Genomic DNA, 22,612 nt, shown 5'->3' on the forward strand with positions numbered 1-22,612 from the left:
ACACCAATGGAGTTTCCGATTGTGTAAATGAGCGCTGGACTGGAACAAAACACAACAGGTGTGTAGGTCACTAGGATTGGGATCTACGGGTCTAGGGTTGTGATTATCACTTTGTGTGTCAGAGATGGCCTGGGTTCAAATCCCAGACAATCTTGTCCCTGTTCTTGATGCACTCCTCTCATCTGTAGCCAGCCATTCAGTTTATGTTTGTTCTCATCTCGACCTGCTGAGCCTTATTTCTGACCAAACTGCAGTGGTCTTGTGATGAGCAGACAGGCGGGAATGACACTGTAATTATACTCCCACAATGAAGATTGTGTCAGCCTGCCGAAGGCCCAGTTAGTTTCAGCCAAGAACAATGGAATTCTGAAACCCAGAGTCCCAGAACTGGAAGTAAAGCCTGGGATTGAGAAGATGGTTGGAACCAAAACCAGAAGATACCTAGACTTTCCATGGCCTGGTCTGGGTGCTGATGCTACTGATCACTTTCCTGCAGTTTGCTGAAGTCCACTGTCCTTTCTGTTTTGGAAAGTCATGATGCTGGTGGGTTTTCATTCTGCCTCAGCCATAATTTGACTTAATGAAGGCCAAGAGACACCCACACCTGGTCTTCAAGGACTGTTGTCCATCATAGATTTATAGATCTCTTTACAGCTGCAGATTCTTAAGAGCAAAGAATGTCTGCAAGCTGTGCAACTAAGCAAAAGATGAGTTCTGGTTGGTCATCAAAGACTCAGGTATGAGGAAACCCTTGTGGTCTCTAGTCCTTAGGAACTGGCGCTGTACCCGTGTGTCCCTAGGCATGTGGATTTACAGACAGATCCATGTTTAATGATTTGTGCAATCATTCAGGAAACAATATTACTAGGGAACAAGCATTTTCCTGAAAACAAATAAAGCAATAAAGCCAGCTTTTTTTGCAGGGACAATCTGGTAATACCCCACACCCCAGTGTCATGGAAATGTGCCGTAGAGTCTAGCTTTCAGCTTTCTCTTGCTGTTTCTACCGTTTCTTCCTGTTGCTGTCCGCTTTCAACTGCCACCTTCCTGCGTTGCTCTGTGCACCAGCCTCCCTCCCTCTTTCTCTCTCTCACTCGCTTGTTCGCTCTCACTCCTACTTGTCCGTCTGGGGGAGGGAACAGCCCGAGTCTCAGAGAAGCGCTCCAAGCAGAGCTTGCCTGTGCCGACTGCGTCCCTGAACTGCCAGCGCGCCTCGTCTGCAGTGAGTACAAACTCCTCTCCTCTGGGCTCTCCACCGTCACGGAGTAATGTTCACGCAATGTACAAGTTTTGGTTCAAGTTGAATATTAAATTGCCTACTTTCTTAAGCTTTAATACTACATTTTTAAGAATTTTATTTTTGCAACTATTTTCTAAAACAACATTATCTGATAAAACAGATTGGCATTTAAATGAACATTTTTAATCATTTCATAGAATTAGTATGGGGTGATGTTATTCAAATGATTAAAAACATTGATACAAAATTAGTATGGTTTCAAACGTTAAATGTATTAACTTTATTGATGCATTTAAGGCTTTAAAGTTTGAAGGTTTTGGTTCAGTAAAATGTTTTTTTTTAATTACATTTTCATGAGTTTTATAATTTATGAAGACTGACGCATGTCCCTCATTGGTTAGGGTTGTGCCTGAAAAAACACAACATGATCGTTTTAAAATGTCGGCAGTTGTCGGCAATTAAATTTGTTTTGCTTTCTATAAAGATTCAGGTCCTTTTGTGCACAACCAGGAGATACTCATGTAAGCAAAAAGAGCAGAAACCTGTACAAATATATTTATATTTAATTTTCTTCTCATTTCTTTCTGGCTTGTAACAGAATTTTGTTTTCTTTCTCAATTCTACAGGATCTATGTGAAAGTATATTTCTACTAACAATGGCAATACAAAGACACATTCTCACAGTGGCCCCTACAATAAAATATTCACACAGCACAGAATAATAGCTGAGATTATCCATTAACAAAAATTAACAGCATTGACATGCAGGAGAGAGTAATTGTACTGTATGTGTGGGCTGGTGTCTGCAGGTTTTACATCAAGAATGAGATACAAAGACAGAGGAGTGAGAGACAGGAAAGAACACATTAGTTGGTTTTCTGCAGAATGAATTTCAGACAAAATCTGCCACCCTACTGTCTCATGACAAGAAAGAAAGACATGGTTAACACACTTTTTTCTGCTTATTTGCTTAGTAACAGTTAATGTGGTCTAATGACTGATATCAATTTCTTTACACAAAGGGTTCGCATAGTTTAGATCAGAAAGTTCAAAAGGAAGCTCCATTGATCAAAACCAATGATCCATCAGAGGGTAAATTTGAAAGGAAACTGAACTACAGACTGAAATGTGCTTGTGTTCAGACAGATTTCTCTTTTTTCTCTTACAGAACAGATCAGAAATGATGAGAGGAGAGATCTGCCCACTACTTTGTCTTGGTGAGTTTCAGTTTGATAGACTTTAAATGCAGTGTTAATGTGGAGTCCTTTCAGTCATCGAGCAAGTCCATGAGTATGCTTTGCTGTAATCCTCACATTGCCCTTTCATCCAATCAGAGGTCCATGATTATAGAATGCTGTAACTCCCTCATGGTCTTTTAAGCCAATCAGAGTTCCACAATTATGGAATGCTGACGTTCTCACATGGTCTTTTCAGCCAATAAGAGTTCCACAATTATGGAACACTAAAGTTCTCACATGGTCTTTTCAGCCAATCAGAGGTCCACAATTATAGAATGCTAAAGTTCTCACATGGTCTTTTCAGCCAATCAGAGGTCCACAATTATGGAACGCTTGTGTCCCCAAGTAATTGTTGGCGGTATTCTCGTCTCCTGACTTCTCTCTATGATTCTACAGGAGTGTTTCTACACTATGCATATGCCGATGTGTTCTATGCTGTAATAAACAGCCGCAATCTGGACCTCCCCTGTGGCGTGGACACGGACACACCTGACATCCAATGGAAATACAGAACACCAGGAAGCCAGGAATACACTCTGATACTCTCCACTAACACAAGAAGTGGTGCAACTCGCAAAGGTAGGACACTTGAAAATAGTGACCGTCTATGTCCCATCATCCCCACCACACTCTGAGTCAGGACTGGACTCCAATTTTACTGGTGGGACTGAATGCAACATGCAGTATATCTTTTAGAAGGTTGTTTTGTATAATACTGTCTCTTGGTAAAACTTTAAACACATGTCCTGTGTCTAAACTTTTATTTAAAAATGAGGGAAATCATTTTCATCACCTTTGTCAATATCGATTTCTCGTATGTATCTTCAAAACTGATGAATGTACAAAGTTTGAATACAATTCCTAACTAATTAGTATGAATGAAACTAAGATTGAGCACTCAAAGATTGTCATTATACTGTAACATCTAGCATTTCTCAGTCCGCCGAAGGGAGCACATCACCATCCTGAACTCTGTAGAGCTGAGGAGCTCTTGAAGGGGTCTGCTGAATGACGTTTGTATAGCATGGGGATCATGGTTCTCCAAATTCACAGGCATTCAGTCTGCATGCTGTAGCGTTGTGGTTATACTGAAACAATGTAGGTAAAGATAAGAAAGAAAACACTGAAGATATGATAGACAAATATTAGAATGTTAACATTAATCTATGTTAATAGAACCTCTATCACACCCCACACCCACCCCCACCACCACACTACACCCACCACGGAGCATGGAAGTGTCAGATTGAAGACAATGCCTTTGAGGCAACACTGAATATGTAAGCCTGGAGGATTCAAATGGTTGCAATATGAGCATCATATATCACTAGGAGACCAGTATTGGGAAGGAGAACAGTGGGATACCCTAACATCTATTTTAATGTTCTTTCTTATGAAACCTCTTCTCTGCTAATATTTAATGTGGAAGACTTATTCTTTAGCCTAAGTTCTTGTAGGTCTCTTCCTTACCAAACACCCAAATGAAACTCATTTTCCTTTCATTACCTACTATTCCCTTGAATTTTATTTCTGCCGCCCTTGTCAACCTCTGTGTGCAATGTCGAACCCTAACGCCCCATGGGATGTTTTTCTTCTTGTGTTTTCTGCTTCAGGGCAAGGTACACATCTGCAAAGCAGAACCAGGATAAATGGCCGCGGTCTCCGGATCTCCTCGGTCCAGAAGGGAGACTCTGGGTTTTATCGGTGTGACCAGGGTGGGAGACAGACAGAGCACCAGCTCTTACTTGTAGTGGGTGAGTATCCCACTGCCAGCGTCTGAGATACACAGTGGAGTCTGCCTTTTTGTGTCAGTGTTAGTCGCTGTCTGACTCAGTCTAACAGAGAGAAGACAGCAGGACCATAACATGTTGTTATTCTTAGCTTTTTCTCTGTAACGTCGTTCTCTCACATTGTGTTGATGTACTGCAAGGTCCAGTCTGTCAGTGACTGTATTATCCCTTTCTCAAACTACAAAGTTCAATGTTAGCCTGTCATTCAGTGACTCTTCAGTGTATTGAGGCCAGCCTCTCTCTCTTTCAGTGTCCGCCGACCCCCCAAGCCCACTCCTGCAGTCTTCCAAGGTGATCCTGCACTGCCAGGTTGAGGGCGGATCCTCGCCCAGACGGAAGTGGCTGTGGCCCAATGGGACAGATGCTCACAGCTGGGGGGAGGGGAATATGGAAATGAACAGTGTAAGCCACACCCACCACGGAGCATGGAAGTGTCAGATTGAAGACAATGCCTTTGAGGCAACACTGAATATATATGTCTTAGGTACAGTATGTGTCTTTAAGTTGTACTTCTACAAACAAAAGTTATGTGTAAATAGCAGGGGTGATTCTGCCTTGCATCTTGGGGGTGGGGGGTTATACACTCCCTGCTTAAGATAAAACCACCTCATCTTCCATCTGTATAACCTGACTTGGAAAGAGCAGCACTGACACGAGTAAACATACTTTTGGAAAATGATTAATATCTGCCACCCTCTGCCTGGAAGTGAAAGTCTGAAAGCAGGGAACCCAGTGGACCTCCTCAACGTCTACAGTGAAAGACAAGTCCTGACTGAATTCCACTCTGGGTTGTACAGTCTGGTCTCCTTAAAGCTCCCCATTAATGCTACTGATGAAGCAATTTCTCATTCCTCCTGATCTGCTGTGTAGTGGGGCTGCTGGTGCAGAATGATGGCTACACCTCAATCCATGAGGGGTACACCTCAGTGGTGCATGAAGTCGGGTCCCCTCTTATATGTAAAACGCTTTGGGGTGAAAAATACGATAAAAGTGCATTGATAACGTGGTTATTTAAAGAATAAGATAAAAGAGGCTGTTAGATCAATTAGCAGGTAGCAATCAAACATGCTAGATGTGTCAATGTGCTCTTGTTTATAACAATACTTGTGTTCTCATGAGCTTACACAGCTGGTGACACCAGTGGTTTAACGCACACTTATGTTAGTGACGTTAACTTTAATTATTTAACAATTCAGTCCTTCCTTTATCCTTTTCATTACACTTTCCCTTTGCAATCTCAATATAACATGTTTCTTCTGGAAATCATTTGGTGCAGATACTACACTCTCTCTCCTGCTCTCTCTATGGTGTTAAATACTGTAAGTGCAGTAAATTAGCAGGTCGGCATGTCAGTCTGTGTTAAACCTTCCGTATTCTGTCTCTGTTAGGTATTAAGCCCCTGACCCAGCCAGTCCTGAGAATTAAGGAGGGAGACACTGTCGTTCTGCCCTGTCAACTTTCGTCCTCTGTCTCCAACATGTTAAGTCATCTGTCCTTCATCAGAGGAGGGTGGAAGATTGAGTCCTCACAGCATCCCCTCCTGTCTCTGCGTAGTACAGGTGAAACAGGGCTGTGTTGGAATGAGACAAAGCTGAAGGGAATCCAGAACATTTCTCAGGAAAAGTTGTACACTGACCTTTCAATTTCTCTGAATGAGGTATCTATCTATCCCTGCCTTATACTAAATTTGAGTAATTTCTCTCTGCATTAGTTGTGTCTCTAGGGTCTATATTAATGTCTGTATTAATCTCTATGTGTTAGGTCTGTCTCTGGAATCTATAACAGGGTCATGTTAATCTCTACTTGTATTTGTGTGCTACAGTAGATGTGTTTCTGGGGTCTACATTAGGGTCTGTATTAATCTGTTAGGCTTGGTTCTAAGACTGTACAACCATATTTTATTTGCCCTTATAAAGTGCTTTTGAACATTTCCCAGGTATTATTAGGAATATTTTAAGTACTCTGGGGCTTCAGTGCTATTGGGTGATGTCACAAGACATCATAGTGCAGAATGGAGGTGGACACTGGCCAGAATTCACCTCCCAAAAAGCCAGATGATTCAGTCATGACGGAGGGGTTGATTGATTTATTAATTGCCTCATTGATTGCAGGTGAAACCAGAGCAGTCAGGTATTTACTGCTGTTTTCTGAGTTTCAAGGAGGGGACGATCAACTCCACTGTCACGTTGCAGGTGGAAGGAGCTCCTGGAGGCATGGAGCACAGCAGTCATTCAGGTGAGTTCAAATACTGACGTTCAGTTGGCCTGGGTAGTAGCTGAAATTGACAGTTATGGTGTTTCATGTACATTTTCAAATCACAAATGTTCTCTACACTTTTTGCTCATCTACAGTATAGGGACAGAGAGGGCCTGCAGTTGTGCTACACTGACAGGCCTACCTGTCACAGCAATTTATCAGCTGACAAGTTAAGAGCTCCCCTGTTCTTTCTGGATGGTGTATTTCCATAACTTCTCCCGGTAGCATTTCCTGTTATTTGTCCTCTCTCTTTCACTCATTCCCTGCATGGTTATAGGTACGGGCATTGTAAGCTTCCTCTTCCTCTTTGTTTCAGCCTCCTCTCTTACCCGAAAGCCAGACATTCAATCCACAAATTTGAAACTGCGTTGCACAATTGAAGGCGAGACCTCAGATAGGCTGACATCACTGCTGGTCAATGGGACTCAGACTCAGAGGCCACAGGAAGGGAACAGAGAGAGAAGTTCTTCATACCAAGGAAAGCTGGAATGTCCAATTGGAGATGCTGACATAGCAACTATTGATATAGTTGAGTTAGGTATGGTGTGTTTCAGTGTGAATGCATTCTGTACCTGCTGTGTAAGAGTATCTTTAGATCTCTTTACTTGTATTTGTAGTTCTATGTATCATGGCCCATGTATCTAACCATATACTGTATGCATTAATCTCTCTCGTGTGCTTTACCTGTAGCAAGGTAAATGCAGAATCAAATTAATCTGTGTCTTGCATATCCCCATCTATTGCTTTGTCTGTGCTATGCTGTGCACTGCAATGTCCAGTCATTCAATAATGCTTTCTGATGAAAACTGCTAAGTCAATTGTATTAAGTGATACAAAGTGAGGCCCAGCCCATCAAGGCATCTGATAAAACACTCGCTCTCTCTGGTTCAGTCCAGCCAAGTTCTGTCTCAATCCTCGGGATGACAATGGAGCTGTGGGTTCTAGTGGTGATCACTGTGGGGTCCATCCTCTTGATCATCCTCACCATCCTCACTGTGGCTCTGATAGTGAAGAACAGGAGGCTGCAGGTAAATGCACCAGCGTTGGTATGTGCTTCATATTTCAAAACCATTAAGTTGTCACTACGTAGTTTGTGAGAAATGGCAAGAAATGAAGGCGACACTAAGGGTTACAAAAGGATGTAGTTAAGGAAAATAAAAACATTTTAGTTCAGCAGAGCTGTGACAATTTTTGTGCAGTATTTTGCATTGGGTGAATTGAGGCTGCAGCAGTTAAGACACCAACTTCCAACTTGGACGTGGGAAGTCAAGTCTGTCCCAAGCCATGACATAATTGACCCCATGACTGTAAGGCTCACTCCAGTCCTGACCTGTGCCTTGGTGCTGTCTAATCAATCACTGCTGCCCTCTGGTGTCGGTGTGGTTCATAGTCACATTAGCGGCACTGGAGGTGAAGGCAAAATATGTGAACAGTGTCTTCCCCGCTGCCCTTTGAAAACTGAAAGTTGTACATTTTCCTTGTAGCAGTAAAGCGAGAAAACATTGTCCGTTAACATCCACTGTTGTTTTTTTCTTCTTTTCTTCTCAGAATAAACAAGAGTCCCACAGACAGTCCACATCAGACAACGAATATATCTAGTAATACTCTTCTCGACACTACTACTGCTACTGTCTTTTGCACGTCTTCTACTTCTGTGACTGTGGTTTCAAATATTACTAATCTTACATATAAGTACATTTCTTAAATATGAGTATGTTGCAAATACTACTTTCACTGTTGCTTCTATAATTGTTAATAGATTAAATATTATAATTGAACAAGCACTTAAACTGATTTAAGATGTAGCAAAGCTAAAACCTCTACCACGAATAATAATGTTAATCATATTAATGCTGCAAGTAGATTTTTTTGTCATAGAGTAGCTGCAATTGTGTCTATTTCAATACTCATAATTAATAATCAGTACTGATAAAATTATTTTTTTTATTGCAGCAGCAACATGAACAGCACCTTTGGAAGGCGGAGAGAGAATGCCCACTCCCAGAAGCGCCCGGTTTACTGAAGAGAGGGTGTGACGGGGTGGGAACGATTGTGCGTGAGTGGAGACAGAGAGGGATGCGTGTAAGTGTGATGGTGTGTGTGTGTGCACAGAGAGAAAGGGAAATAGAGACTGTGAGATAGAGTGTAGAAGTGAAAGAGAGAGAGAGGCTGCACGAGACAGAGGGAATTTGTCACAAAAGGAGCAGTACTTTGGGGGGATACTGCAATTGTAACGGGAGCCGGTCCAGGATCCCATGAAGCATAGTTTAGGACCCTATGCAGACGGTATAATCCGGAAGTAAGTGGAGAAGGACAACAGGGAAAAGACGTAGAGGATAAGGACGGGTTGACAGACAGGGGGGTGTGACGACTGTGATCCGGTGCTCGGGGGGCGTGGCGCAGGCAAACAAGTTCAAACAGTCCAAGGGTGGAAATCCCTGGCGCAGTCCAAGGTCCAGGAACCAGCAGAACCATCAGAGACAGTGGTTAAAATCCGGAACAGGATCAGGGAACCAGGTAGATAAAACCAGGATAACGAGCCAGGTGCCCCGAGCCCCGGACTCAAATGGTCAGGATGCCGTGATGAAGCCTATGCCGTCGGGTCTCTCTTGGACCTGCTGGTAGGTGGGCTTCTGGGCGTCCATCTTCCAATGCTGAGCCAGGAATAGCGGGAAAGCCAGGCTTGAATAATGACAGACAAAATAGGCAGCAGGTGCACATCATGAACTAAAATACCAAAGGGTCGGAGCGCCCTTAAAAGGAGGGATGACGATCGTGAAGGAAATAAATACTTCAGCTGCACGGATATCAATGTTTTGGGGTGGACCCAGCCTATGAACTGTACAGTATGTCTCTGCTGTACTATGGCCGTTGCGGCTATTTCCTATACACTTTGTAGAGCTTAGTGCTTAAGTAGGATGTGGAAGTGGCCCTGAAACTCATATGGACCCTACCTGACCCTGATTAAAACCACCAGTGTAACAATGTGGGATTTTTTCTGAGGAATTGTGGAGCCTGGATCTTGAGAAGTGTCTGACTCCAGCACCAGCATTGTAAACCAGACTGAGAAACGAGACAGGGAAAGAGTGTTTCGTAAGAGTGCGCAGCATGTGAAATAAAGAGAGTATAGAGTGTGGTGTACAGTGTGGTGTACAGTATATACATCTCAGATTTGTTTATTGTATATATTCCCTTTGTCTGAATTGTTACAATATCTTAGGGTTGAATACCTGGTGAAATTTCAATAAAGTGCTTCCTGAGCAGCATCAGTGATTCATTTCTACCTCAATATACTGTATTGTTTTAAGTTACCAATGTTAAGTTACAACAAATTGCTACTATAGTTTAAACACATTTCTTAGACCAACGAAGGAATTATTTGAGCCTGGGTGGCTTAACTTGATTATATGTTTTATTCTATCAGTTATTCCAGTTGTAGGTCCATATTATCCTTGGGATCCTGAAAGATCCTGTACAGATTTGTGCTAAATGAGTGGACTCACTTTGTCCACCACCGAGACACAGCTGCCCCCAGTGGGACATGTGGCAACAGAGCGACTACATGTGGAGGGAGATTTCTCCAGTCGAAGAGAAGAAATGAAGAATAGCTGATCTGCTCTTGCTGGAGGGAAGGACAGAGGAGGAGAGCTGCTGCAGTTGCGGGGGGATGAAGAGAAGATAATCTGCTCTTGCTCAGTAGAGAAAGCAGAAGAGTAACTAGTGGTTGAAACTATTGTGGAACTGAGTTGCTCTTCCTTAAGGGGAAAGCAGAAGAGTAGCAGGGCCACTTCAGTCAATGGGGAAGGGCAAAGATTAGTCAAGATGCTCTCACTGAGTTGAAGAGTAACAATCCAGTTAAAGGGGAGATGCAGGTAAGCTAGGCCAAACTGGAAAGCACCCAGGACACCAGAGGTATTGTAATCAATTCTGCTTAAGGAAACCACAGTTTCCTGCTTCTGCCAGTAGTAATAAGAATAACAAATGATAATAATTGAGCAAGCACTTCCACTAATGATCATACCATGTGAAATTATTGTAAATAAACCTAAAAAGTAACCTTGTTGGATCGCCAAAGACCACAGCTGTGGGGTCTGTAACCCAGGGACAGACATATGATTCCAGCTACTCCATTGAATATGGGATTGAAAGAGCCAAGAGTTCAGACATACAAGGTACAACGGACGACACCTTCTTCTTTTTTTTTTTGAGTGTTTCTTTATTTCTAGTCATACAGAAATGATTATAAACAATACACAGCGCAAAGGAATGTGAATCACGGGGAATCAATGTAAAGCGACCATGAACATACATGTACGACAGTACAGTAACTATCCAAGTACAGTACGTGTCCTTTTTACCCGGTGTTATCGAACTCAACGGCAGAGGGAGTCAAACTGCAGTTCGTGAGAATCCCTTCATAAAGTCCTCAAACCCAACCATGGTAGCAGAACTAATGCTCACAATTATCTCTGGTAGTCGCTTTAGTTGGTACAAGTTACCGGACTGTGGCTGTTGTGTTTTTTGTGCGTTTTGGCCAGTGTTCTAAGAAATATGTTGTTGTTTTGTTGTTGGTTTTTTTTGGGGGGGTTACAAATATGAATAAGATGCCGAAGAAGCAGCAGACGACAGAATCTTGAGCATGGAATGCAAGAAAGAAATATTATTGTTGATTTAAACACAAACGAGTCGTGTTGGTAAGATCTGGAAGGCAGTTTTCTCAGTTTTCTGCAGCCCTACAAAACTGCCATTTGGAAGGCATCTGTGACTCGGTTTCTCTTTCTCTCGCGCGCCCGTGGGAGGGAGCGGTGCGTGAAATCGGCGTGTGTAACAGCCGAGTGGCAGGGAGAGAAGATTTGTGCTCTTGATCCTGCCCGCCCGGCTGCCAGCTTCGCATTCCTGGACTGTGCACGGACGGTAATTTCAATAATATTGTTACTGCCTCTTTTGTTAATACAATTAACCAGGTGTGACAGCGACTTCGAACATTATGATGTGGCTCAGCTCTTCAGCTGTGTAGCTCTGTAGTCTGCATACTGCATGTATGTTACACCTGCGTTTAACTTGACAAAGTAGGAAATGCTGAAAACGAAGACAAATCTCATTAACATTGGCTTTGTTGTTTGTTAATCAAATCAAACGTAACGACTTCTCCTTTAATCGAAACGATGTATAGGCTGAGTATTTCTGTGACCTTATCTTTAACAATTAGAAATGGTCTGTTGCAGTCAAAAGCGTACTTGCAGATATCCTGACAAAAAAAAAGATTAAAAATGCTTATTTCTGTGTATAAAGTTTACATTTCGAGCTTCATGGTAAGGCTAATGGCTCAAAGTTGAAGACACGCAGGTACGAGCTGGGAAATGCCGGCTCTATAATGGTCTAAAGAAACGTTCAAAAATTTCCCCTGCAGATTTAAGATTTATCTTAGATTAAGTATTGCATATAGAAATCTAAGATAAATCATTAATCTGCGATGATGCCTTAAATCGAAACAGCACTGCAAAACAGTAGAAATAAAGAGAACAATAAATTAATCTAAAAACAATTCTAGAAAATAATTAAGTGAGCTACGTACTATATACAATATTTGCGCTCATGTACAGTATATGTGGAATTAGCATCTTTGTGTTAAATTTACTATTGACTAATTACCTACAGTACCTCTGATAAAGTGTACATCACAGGTTTTCCCCAACACAACTTCTACAACAAACAAGATATTTAATTAATTTACGGCGCCATCTCAGCACAGACCCAATGAAGATCGAGATACTCAATCTAAAATCTAAATGTTATTAATTTACGCTTTAGCAAGTTTATAGCGACTTCAAACAGATGCTAGAAACGGCCTTACGCGTTTTGATCTCAGATTTACTTTTTAATCAACTTTTCTCTTGAATTATAGTTATTATTTTGAATACAAAGCTCGCGCTCAGCGGTTGATTTCTACACCCCGGTTCGTGATCAAGTTTCTTTGCTCTTTTCATCTCCATTTTTCCCTTTGTTCTCCGTTTTTCGTCTTTCTTCCCCATTTCTCCTTGTTTTAATTTGTCTCCCCTCTCAATGGTTTCAGTAATATACCGAGAAACTAAAAAAAATGAGGCCTGTAGGACTTCAGAACAGAAACTCGACTTTATTCCTTTTATTAAAACCAGCAGAAAACAATTGACGATCACGAAATAAGAGACTTCTGCTTTAAAATCAACCAAAGCACATCGCAGCGTCACGTATCAATACAAAGAAAAATAACAAAGCGTGTGGTACCTACAATTTGTACAAAGAAGTGCAGTTTCTCTTTAAAAGTAAAACTTTTCAACCCTGTTTTGCAGTTTAATTTTCTCTTTTTTCGCCCTGAGCTATTCACCTTCACCAGAGAAGCACAATTTTTGTATGCGACGTCATGCCCGAGAGGCGAAGGGGTATTGGCGACAGAATGTAGTTGCATCTAATTTTTAAAGAAATGATCACTGTTGTAATGGGGAACTCAAATAATAAATGATAAAACAATCATTATTTTTTTAATTAAATCCCCGAATACCAAATGTACCAATAAAATGAAGCAGATATTTAAGAGATTATTATTATTATTATTATTATTATTATTATTATTATTATTATTGTTGTTGTTGTTGTTGTTGATTTTACATGCATAATATTTTTTTTTATCAAAGTAGTGACTGTGTTTCCAGTATTACATAACTAAACTATGTTCACTTGTTAAAATAAAACAAGAATACAATGGAATGTGAATAAGTATTCAAAAGCAGAACTGTAATAGTGTTAAATTAAGAATAACCATAAGAATATTAACAAGTAAAAAAAATAGTCAATTCTTTTAAGTGAAAACCGTGTACACAGTAATTTTATATTTTGAGGACTGCATCACTTTTAGTTTTAAATAAACTTCAAAGGGAGTGGTATTGTATTTCTGAATCTCAGAAACATTGCACACCTGTTAACAGACCACAAGAAGAAACAGTAAGATGGATTGATTTACAGATTTCAAGGTGAAAAAGTAGCATGTTGACTCCAGAAGAAAACATAGGAAGTCGTTCAGTGCTGTTTTTAAGATCAATTACTGTATGTTGTTCGAATTTCCATTTTTTATAGTGTAAAATGAATCTTTATTACAACTGTTTGACACTACTGGTTTAGCTGTTTCTGGGTTAAAGAGGAAGTCACTTTAACAAATTAACTTCAACAAACTGGGGATGGTCTGTAAGAGGAGCACAAATTTAATTCCACCCCTGTTTTTTTAAAATTATTTTGACTAAAGAGTCAAAACGTGTATTTTCGGGTTTGAATTCAGTTCGTCGTTAAAAGAAGATAACCATATCTGAACGCACCAAAGGAAAACAAAACTGCATAAAGTCATTTTTTGCAAAGCGTGACCAAAATGTTAAAACATATAATATTATACTGGGAATCCCTCCTGATGAAATTTTTACTGAATTATTCAAATATTGTCTGGCTACTGACAGATAGATCTTACGAGGAAGAGACTTCAGAGCTATAGTTAAAAGCAAACTTTGAATTATGGGAAAGTAACTTATTACTGTATTTGCTACAGCTCTCTGGCCGGTTCACAAACAGGCTTCTAATTTGCCTAATAAGCCACCTTAAGGGATTGTGATCATGGAGGCGAAACAACTCTCCGAGGCTGGGTGATTTTAACCTTTTCATCTGCAGAAAGGACAAGAGGAAGCTTTGAGGAAGTTCATTTGAAATGTAACACCGAGACTAGGCGGCGCTTCGTTGTGAGAGTGTGAAACGAGCAGGACCCGCCATTTTGCTGCAGCCGTTCCCCTTGCTTCCTTCAAGAAATGGCTGGGCGAGCTCCTCCAATCAGGACCGAAGGCAGGGCTTTACACAAAGGGTTGTAGGAGTGTGAAACAACCAACCCAGCCACTGGGCTGAAGCAGACACCCTGGCATCTTGGGTTAATTAGTTAGATGGAGCCCAATAGCCACCTCTCATTTTGGAACCTTATTTTCTTAAACGTATTACTGACAATTCTGTTTCAATGTTTAGAAGAAGAAATTAGGGGGCTTTTTCGATGTTTCTGCTTCCCATCAATTCGAAAGGACCGAAGCTAACGAATATGCACCTTCTGATGAAAACCAGACTGGCTGGGGACTGCAGATGGAAGCTCATGTTCCGCTCCCTGTGAATCAGTGCACTAATCTTGAAAGCGCTCAGACTTCAGGAAAAGCTGCAGTCTTGTTCAAGCGAGGGGAAAGATGATGCTGCTCTCTCTTCCTGCCTCACTGGTGAGCGCCCCTTCAACTGTTGACCCTCAACTTTCTTTTTTCTATTTCCTCCTACAGACCACAGTGGTGCTGAAATTTAGCAAAATGGTGAGAAGAGAGGATTGTCTTCTCCTGTTGTGGATTGGTGAGCACAATAATATTAATATCATTGCTAATAATAATACTAATTAAAATACTTATACCAATGCCACTATCAATTAATATCAATGCTAATATTAATTGAAATACTGATACTGATACCAATGCTAATAGCAATACTAGTGTTAGTGTGTAGGGATGCAAGAGTTCACATTGCTGTTCAGTGAAGGCTTGAAAAAGAGGTTTAATCTGTTATGAGAAGGGCTATTTCCAAACGAGAACACACAAAGGTGTGTTGTCCTGGTGTGCCCTGCAATCAGTCAGTCTTTAAAGGGTTTCTGTAATCTGAGTCAATATCGGTCAATGTCTTGTGTCCCAGTAAATGTTGTATCTCTCAAGTGTTGTGTGCATGTCTGTTTCACACTCTCCAGCAGCCTTTGCGCACCCTGCACAGGGTGAGGTTTTCTACGTCAGGGAGAACAGCAGGAGTCTGGATCTTCCCTGCAGCTCCTCGCATCTTAAGAGCACCAGTTGGAAATACTCTTCAAATGGGAACGATTATAGCCTGATTTTCACTATCGACAAATCCGGCAGCCAGCGCAAAGGTAAAGACATTAAGATAAGAGATCGCTTTATTGGCCCTATACAATTTCTTGCATTAGGAATTCGTCTTTTCGCAGACCCCAGCTTGCTCTCCCTGAGACACACAGACAGGGAGAGAAGCTTGGGGTCAGAGCGCAGGGTCGGCCATTTATACCGCACCCCTGGAGCAGGTGGGGTTAAGGGCCTTGCTCAGGGTCTCAACAGAGTAGGATTCCTCTGCCGGCCGCGGGATTTGAACCAGCAACCTTCCGGCCACAGGCGCAGATCCTTATCCACAGTGCCACCGCTCCGCCATTACGGTGGTTGATTCTGTTGGTGGGTCACTTTTAGAGCTCTCTGGCTTTGAAGAGAAATGTTGCTTTTTCTTGCAGGAAGCTATGATTTGTCAATATCACCTGCTGTCGTTGTGGGGACAGGTTGTTAATATACTTCACATGGCTCTGTACTGTTAGATAGATAGATACATTATTGATCCCCTGAGTGCAACAGCGGCTTAAGACAGTCAACACAGCACAGTGTAACGAAATGATACAATAATACAACAATACAATACAGTACATACAATACAGCCAGTGAGAAGAAGTGCACTAAGAAGAGTTGCTCACAGTCCAGAATATACAAACAACAAACCAGAACAGTACACAAAACTGTTTTTAAAGTCATGTAATATAAGTAAATAAAATTATAAATTAGTATTAGTTATTAGTTGACAATAAAATTGTATTAGTTGAGTAGAGTAATAGCATTCATGATAAAAATCATGATCAACTTTCGTTGTCTCAGGACATCAGTTTCCTGCACAAGGCCGAGCAAAACCAGGTGGGCGTGGCCTTCAGATCAGCCCAGTCAAGAAGAACGACAGCGGGTGGTATATGTGTGAGCAGGATCAAAAGCAACTTGTAACACACCGGCTGCTCATCATAGAGGGTGAGCTTCATGCTGGGATGTCACACAGTGACACAGTGAAGTCAGTCATCTTTCACTCTCCCTCTCCTGCTTTCTTCTGGCACTCTAACAATCAGTCAGCTTGTATATTAATATTCATCTTCTCTATTACCAAACAGTGATGATTCTACAATGTATTACACACCCTTCTCTCCCTGTTTTAGTCTTCACTAAACCAGAAGGTCCATTCCTACAAAACACCAATGTGACCATGCACTGCCAGGTCGGGGGCAGGACCTCGGAGAAACTGAAGTGGTTATCGCCCAATGGGGCAGAGGAAGGGGAGGGAACTGTGGAAATCAGTAAAATAAGCCCCGCCCACACTGGGAACTGGAAGTGTGAGATTACTGATGTGAAGAAATATGTGGAGACCCTCAACATAGACGTGTTAGGTATGGTGTGTGTCCGTGTACCGAGTGTGTAAATCATACAGTGTGTGTACCATTGCATTTGTGTATACTGGGTGTGTACAGTATCTGTATAAAACGTGTAGGTGTATAAAGGGCATGTATATCCTGTGTGGATTAACAATAGGTATATACTGTATAATATATTGTATATGTCATAGCTCACTAGCCTGAATATGATCCTGCCTTTAGTTTTCCATGTCTTGGTAATCCTAAGGTATTAAAATGAAGGTATTTCTTTTTTTTTTTCTAAAATCATTATTGACGATTAAATTACATAAATCCATTGATCTTTATAGCAATTTTCAGAAGCTTCAAATTTACTACAGGGCTATATTTACTTTAATACACAATATATACTTTAAATATACAGTAGTACATATACTTTATATTTCATATAGTGCTATATTTACTTTATATATCATAAACCTAGATGCTGTAACATTAATGTTCCCGTAGTGAAATCTTGGAAGTGAATTATTGCCTTTTTCATGTTATTTTTGTGGGGGAAATTCAAGATTTTGCTTCATTAGTTCTTTGTAAAGAATAATGGAGATAATGCTCAGGATAGAATCATACTATATAGTCCACAATCTAATTAGCTTGCAGTGTGCTAATACCTTATATTCATTGTATTAGATCCAATGAAAGGGTATTGGTTGTGTATATATAGCCTCTATATGTGTATTTAGTGTTCATTAATGGCCCATGTGTGTTTTCTTTGTGTATTTTGTACTTGTCTGCTGTTTGTGTAACTTTTACGATGCTTTTGTGAGTCAATGGGAAAAGCACACTTCTGTCTCAGTGGTGTGTTAATTTGTTCTCAGGTCAAGTCAGAATGTCAACAAGTGTCTGTGTGAACCACACCAGCCTCTCGTGCTCTTACTACTGTTCTAAACTACTGTTACTGTAGTTACCATGTCCACATTGTTGCTCTCCTTTCCTTTCTGTCCCTCTCTGTCAGGTATGAATCCCCAGCCCCTGTCAAAACAAACAGCAAAGCAGGGAGACAATGTTTTCCTGCCCTGTCTGCTCTCCTCCCCTTTATCCTACACGTTTCGCTCCCTGAACTTCATCAGAGGAGGGTGGATGAAAGATGATAAGCCACTGCTGGATCTGTACGTTCAGATAGGAACACACATGTCTTGGAATGCCACAATGTTCAAAGAAATTGAATACCCTAAAGTAAATGACCTGAAAACAAACCTGTCTATCTCTCTCATAAAGGTATGCTCAAGTCATTTACCAAAACTCATGTTATATGAGTATCCATGTGTTAGGGGTGTCTGTATTAAAACCTGTATTAAACTCTCTGTCTAAGGTATATTTCTAGGATCTGTGATAGGTGTGTCTCTAGGGTCTGTATTAGGTTCTGTATTAATCTCTGTGTGTGAGGAGTGTCTCTAGGGTCTATATTAGGGTTTTTCAGATGTGTCTGTAGGGTCTATATGAAAGTCTATTAATCTTTCTATGCTTCACATGTCTACATAGTGGACATAAGAATTTGTATTAATGTTTGTCTCTAAAATTATTATAGGCTCTTTATTCTTGTATTGAATAATATGTAGCCTCCTAGTCAACCACGAGCCCTTAAAGCCCTGAAAGTGATGATCTGGGAAAAGGCACTGATGACTGATTCATTCATTCATTCATTCATTGCAGGTGAAACCACAGCAGTCTGGAATTTACAACTGTTATTTGCGTTTCAAGGAGGGGACAATAACGTCCACTATTGTACTGAAGGTGGAAGGAGCTCCCGGAGGCACAGGAGACACTAGTCACTCAAGTAAATATAGAGGCTGGAGCCATTGTTTTTATGTTTCAACTGGTGTGAAAGGGGGGTATATTCTGTGCTTCAGACTCTCAGTGCTCCTCTTTCTCCCTCAAACTCAGATACAGGCTCAGCTGAATCTGTCTCAGTGTTTGGACTGAACATGAATCTTTGGGTTCTGGTGTCAATTGCTATTGGCTCAGTCGTCTTGATTATCCTGATCATCGTAGCCATCATCCTGTTATTGAGGAAGAAGAGACTGAAGGTAAATCGTCCTGTACTGAGTGCAGAATTTATAAACATGACTTCTAAGTTTCTTTTGCCTTACCCAGAATTGTAATAAACCGAAATGTGAAAAATGGAATGGGTGTAGGGTTCAGGAACTACAGGGCCAATATCCTGTGGGTTTTCTGGGTGTCTCTCTCTCTGAAGGCAAATTGAAGGAAAACATTTCCATCTAGTCCAATTATGATAATGATTAGGTCAATTAGGTCATTAACAGCAGAGCAGGGATGACACTGTGACACTGTGTATGCCCAAGAAGGAAATTATGCACACTGATTTCAAAGATTTGACAATGCTTTGTCACTCTTTAGATTAGGATTGCTCAGCGCTGGGCTCATCCATTCTACACCATCGCGGGGTTTTTGTTGCAACCAGCTCCTTGATTACTCGCTTGATAATCAGTAGGGTCAACATAAGAAATTGGTCGTATGTAATGTGATGGAGAAGACTGGAAGGGTAGTCCTGATTTGGAAAATTGTTGTGATGCTTCTTCCCTGCACGGATCCCCACATCCTGCTCCTGCAAGGCCAGTGTGTCTGCAGGTTTTCACTGCCACTTAGCTCATTGCTGCCATAATCGGAGCAAGTTAGCTGCTCCTCCTAGCTGTTAAGACGCTGTTGCTTTGAAGAGACCTAGAAAGCATGCAGCTACACTGGCTTGATCAGGCTTGAGCAGGCTTAAGCAGCAGTAATATTTTGCATGGTAGTGTATTACTGGAAGATAAGGTAATATTTTAATGTACAATTTAATCTCTAAATAAAAATGTACAGTGTGCAAATCAAAGTTAAAAGATTATATTTACATTCATTCATCACAAATGATAAATACAGAAAGTGGCTTGTTTTACTGACTTGTCATATCCATCATGACCAGGATTGGGGACCCCAGATTGCTCCAAGTGGTGTTTGATGATCACTCCCTGGGGTGGGGTGGGGGATTTGGATCTGCCTGGGTGTCTGTCATGTGTTTGGGCAGGAGTGATCCACAGGATCTCTTGCCTTGACATATTTTCTTACGGGGGGGTCACAAAAACCCCACCCTCAGAGCCACGCTGTTAGCCCTCCCCGATTGCATGATGTCCTGACTTTGCAAAGCTCTTAAAAAAAAATGTTTTATTTTTCTGGTCCGCTGTCCGTGTGACCTTAATTCAAAATGGCCGATCTCCAGGAGAAGAGAAATGTGTAAACAAAATAGTATTTTCATCCCTTTGACCCTGTATTGTGAATGTTTCTCTCTTCTCTCTCCAGAAGAGGATGAGAAAACGGAGATCGCAGAGACAGCCACTGACCGCCCGTGACTACTGCCAGTGTAACCGGTAAGAATGATAACGCATTGAGAAACAGCACCACCACACTGCTCACAAGCCCTGTGGGGAAATTGCACTTTGCAGTAGAAATACAATAATTAATACTGTAATGTCCTAAGACTGAGTATCATTTACCCTAATTCTTAAACATATTTACTAATCAGGGCACTGCTACTTGTTAGGCACCTACAGTACTAGAGTTACAGAAGATTGTGATAATGTGGTGAAAATTCATAAACAGTGGCCTCTCTCTACATGTAGGAGCTGGGAAAACTGTGGTTCTCAGTCACAAAACGTCTACCGAGCTGCTACTACTTCTATTTACACTTACTGTGTTGCTTCCACATCTTCTAGAAGTACGTTTGATGGTGATGAGGATGGTGACGATAATGCTCATGATGATTGTGTTTATTTCAGCAACAACGTGAGCCGAAACGTGGGGAGACAGCGGGAGAATGGAAACTCTCTGAAGCAACAGCTCCACTGAGCGAAGGCAGTGTGTGGTTTGTGTTTGTGTTTGTGTTTGTGTTTGTGCGTGTGTGCATGTGAGTGAGCGAGAGTGAGACGAACAGGAACTGAGTGTGAGAGAGGCGAGTAGAGGAGAGGTGGCAGAGGGCATATGTGATCAAGTGTGAAAAGAGTGTATGAGATAAGTGATGAAGACACGTCTGTATGGAGAGCTCAGGCTGTGACTATCGGAATCCGAGCTATCAGACTCAACGTTCATACTCTCATGGAAGTTCCTTTAGTTATACTGTATATGCACAGGATTGTTCTACAGTTTGGAATTCTTGTATAACATACCCCTCTATTTTAGACCAAGATTTTACAGTGTTTGTATGCATTATTCTGCTTTTACCCTGCTGTGCTGCTGCAAATTCCTGTATGGGTGCACTTTTTCTCCTCCCCAGTACACAGCTCTGATGTCAGGCCAGTTGTGGAGAGCAGTTTGTACTGAATTCAATGAGCCGACGCCTACAGACATGGTAACACTTTTTTGGGGGGTGCTAATGGGTAAGAAAAAAAAAGGATTGTATATAGGTGCTTGTGTGAAAGTGTGTGTATGTGTGTTAAAGAGAGATTCCAGCATTGACATTTGGAATGTGCTTATATTTCATCCATATATTTCAAGTTGCTTAAATGTAGTGCATGAGGTATTTCCTTAATATTTAGCTGATTGTATCAACCTTTTAATAAAACATTTGAACAGAAACCAGACTTTGTTGTCTGTGTGACTACAATGCTTTGATAAACTTACAGTCGATTAATTCTGCTACAGCACTATAAAATACCATGGCTTAGTAAAAGTACAAAACAGTCGTCTTAAAGTACTATACAATGGTGAAAATGCAGAATAGTTATGTGACAGCACTGTATGACTGCAATATTAAATAGTATATATGTTACAGTAAGAGTGTTGCAAAATAAATGTAGAAATACAACAGTTTGAACAGAGGACTTTCTAATTATATCTTAGAAAAAGAGAAGAATTCTCAGCATTATCAGCCAAGTGCTTAGGAAAGAGAAACCTGTTCAGAACTCTTGTACCATAATTCAATGTGGTTTTGCATGAAAGCTTGCAAAGAAATTGATCAGATGCAACCACGTCTCCGGAGCTCAATAAGGACACACGGGGTTCCCAAATACACACCTGTGGCTGTTTATACACCCCTGTCTCCCCTGTGGCTAAAACACCAGAGCAGGTGTGAGAGCCCAGCAGCAATTAAAACACCAGACATGCTGAATGACAATCTGGTGCAGAGAGACACAGCTGTCACTGCACCGGCAGCCTGAGAGAGAATACACACAGCGCATAGTTACACCTTTCATGGCTTAGCAAGATCAACTCCTTGATGTTTGCATGACTTTTGATACAATAAGCATTCAGTGTTTCTCAATTTCTTACAAACATTCTTGGTACTGCAAGCAGTGTGCTGCAGGTTTCAGTCTTAGGCCCCTTGCTTTTTGTTATTATATGCAAACATGGTCTTCATTTTTACTGCTATGCTGATGATACTTGGACTTAAATGCTCTTCCCCCTCCAGTTTCCTCCATCTCTTGTTTGCGTGACATCAAATTCTGGTTGAGATAAAATTCACTGAAGCTACTGTACATCGTGACAAAGCAGAAATCTTACTGGTGGGCAGAAAATGGCAGCTGCCAAAAGATGCAGAGCTTTGCAGTATTGATGGACGACTTCCTCCATGCAACAGTTGTAGTCAGGAATATGGGAATCACACTTGATCCTCTCCTGTCTGCTGAAACCCACAAGAAAAAATTGAAAAATGTGTCTTTTTTTTTCACCTAAGAAATATCCATCAATCACAGTTTATTTATCAAATGCACAGCAATACAGCATGCAGCAATAGTTGTTGGCAATGAAATGTCTGTAATGAAATGTCTTTATATTGCCAGGATTAGGC

The 22,612-nt window shown here is 41.1% G+C and overlaps 2 protein-coding genes across 4 annotated transcripts; both read left to right on the top strand.

Annotated features, from left to right (window-relative positions):
- Positions 1-1,078: 1,078 nt before the first annotated feature.
- On the top strand, positions 1,079-9,790 carry LOC148640826 (matrix-remodeling-associated protein 5-like). Its single transcript, XM_088619027.1, has 11 exons — positions 1,079-1,222; positions 2,409-2,457; positions 2,875-3,057; positions 4,092-4,232; positions 4,519-4,752; positions 5,657-5,925; positions 6,380-6,503; positions 6,841-7,062; positions 7,416-7,552; positions 8,073-8,122; positions 8,478-9,790. Exons 2-11 carry the CDS (start codon positions 2,421-2,423, stop codon positions 8,545-8,547), a joined length of 1,467 nt encoding a protein of 488 aa, XP_088475153.1. The 5' UTR covers positions 1,079-1,222; positions 2,409-2,420; the 3' UTR covers positions 8,548-9,790.
- A 1,150-nt stretch (positions 9,791-10,940) lies between these two features.
- LOC148640827 (T-cell surface glycoprotein CD4-like) lies at positions 10,941-21,402 on the top strand. Of its 3 annotated transcripts, none has more exons than XM_088619018.1 (10): positions 10,944-11,438; positions 14,852-14,918; positions 15,304-15,477; positions 16,259-16,402; positions 16,585-16,812; positions 17,792-18,054; positions 18,490-18,613; positions 18,721-18,863; positions 20,131-20,198; positions 20,607-21,402. In XM_088619018.1, the coding sequence occupies exons 2-10, from the start codon at positions 14,879-14,881 to the stop codon at positions 20,674-20,676; spliced, it is 1,254 nt and encodes a 417-aa protein (XP_088475144.1). In that variant the 5' UTR covers positions 10,944-11,438; positions 14,852-14,878; the 3' UTR covers positions 20,677-21,402. The 3 variants fall into 3 exon arrangements, with proteins under 3 accessions (XP_088475146.1, XP_088475144.1, XP_088475145.1); XM_088619019.1 differs by having other exon boundaries at positions 15,307-15,477; XM_088619020.1 differs by lacking the exon at positions 16,259-16,402 and having other exon boundaries at positions 10,941-11,438.
- Positions 21,403-22,612: the final 1,210 nt, after the last annotated feature.

The sequence above is a fragment of the Lepisosteus platostomus genome, chromosome 25 (genome assembly GCF_059453375.1).
Source record: "Lepisosteus platostomus isolate fLepPlt1 chromosome 25, fLepPlt1.hap1, whole genome shotgun sequence".
In the NCBI taxonomy this organism is placed as follows: Eukaryota; Metazoa; Chordata; class Actinopteri; order Semionotiformes; family Lepisosteidae; genus Lepisosteus; species Lepisosteus platostomus.

Bases quoted from the DNA above. Each gene is read 5' to 3' on its own strand.
- LOC148640826 (XM_088619027.1), top strand. From the start codon at position 2,421: ATGATGAGAGGAGAGATCTGCCCACTACTTTGTCTTG. The intron at 4,753-5,656 runs GTACAGTATGTG...TGTCTCTGTTAG, and splicing joins ACTGAATATATATGTCTTAG to GTATTAAGCCCCTGACCCAG. The intron at 7,553-8,072 runs GTAAATGCACCA...TTTTCTTCTCAG, and splicing joins TGAAGAACAGGAGGCTGCAG to AATAAACAAGAGTCCCACAG.
- LOC148640827 (XM_088619018.1), top strand. From the start codon at position 14,879: ATGGTGAGAAGAGAGGATTGTCTTCTCCTGTTGTGGATTG. The intron at 14,919-15,303 runs GTGAGCACAATA...CACACTCTCCAG, and splicing joins TCTTCTCCTGTTGTGGATTG to CAGCCTTTGCGCACCCTGCA. The intron at 18,614-18,720 runs GTAAATATAGAG...CCTCAAACTCAG, and splicing joins AGGAGACACTAGTCACTCAA to ATACAGGCTCAGCTGAATCT.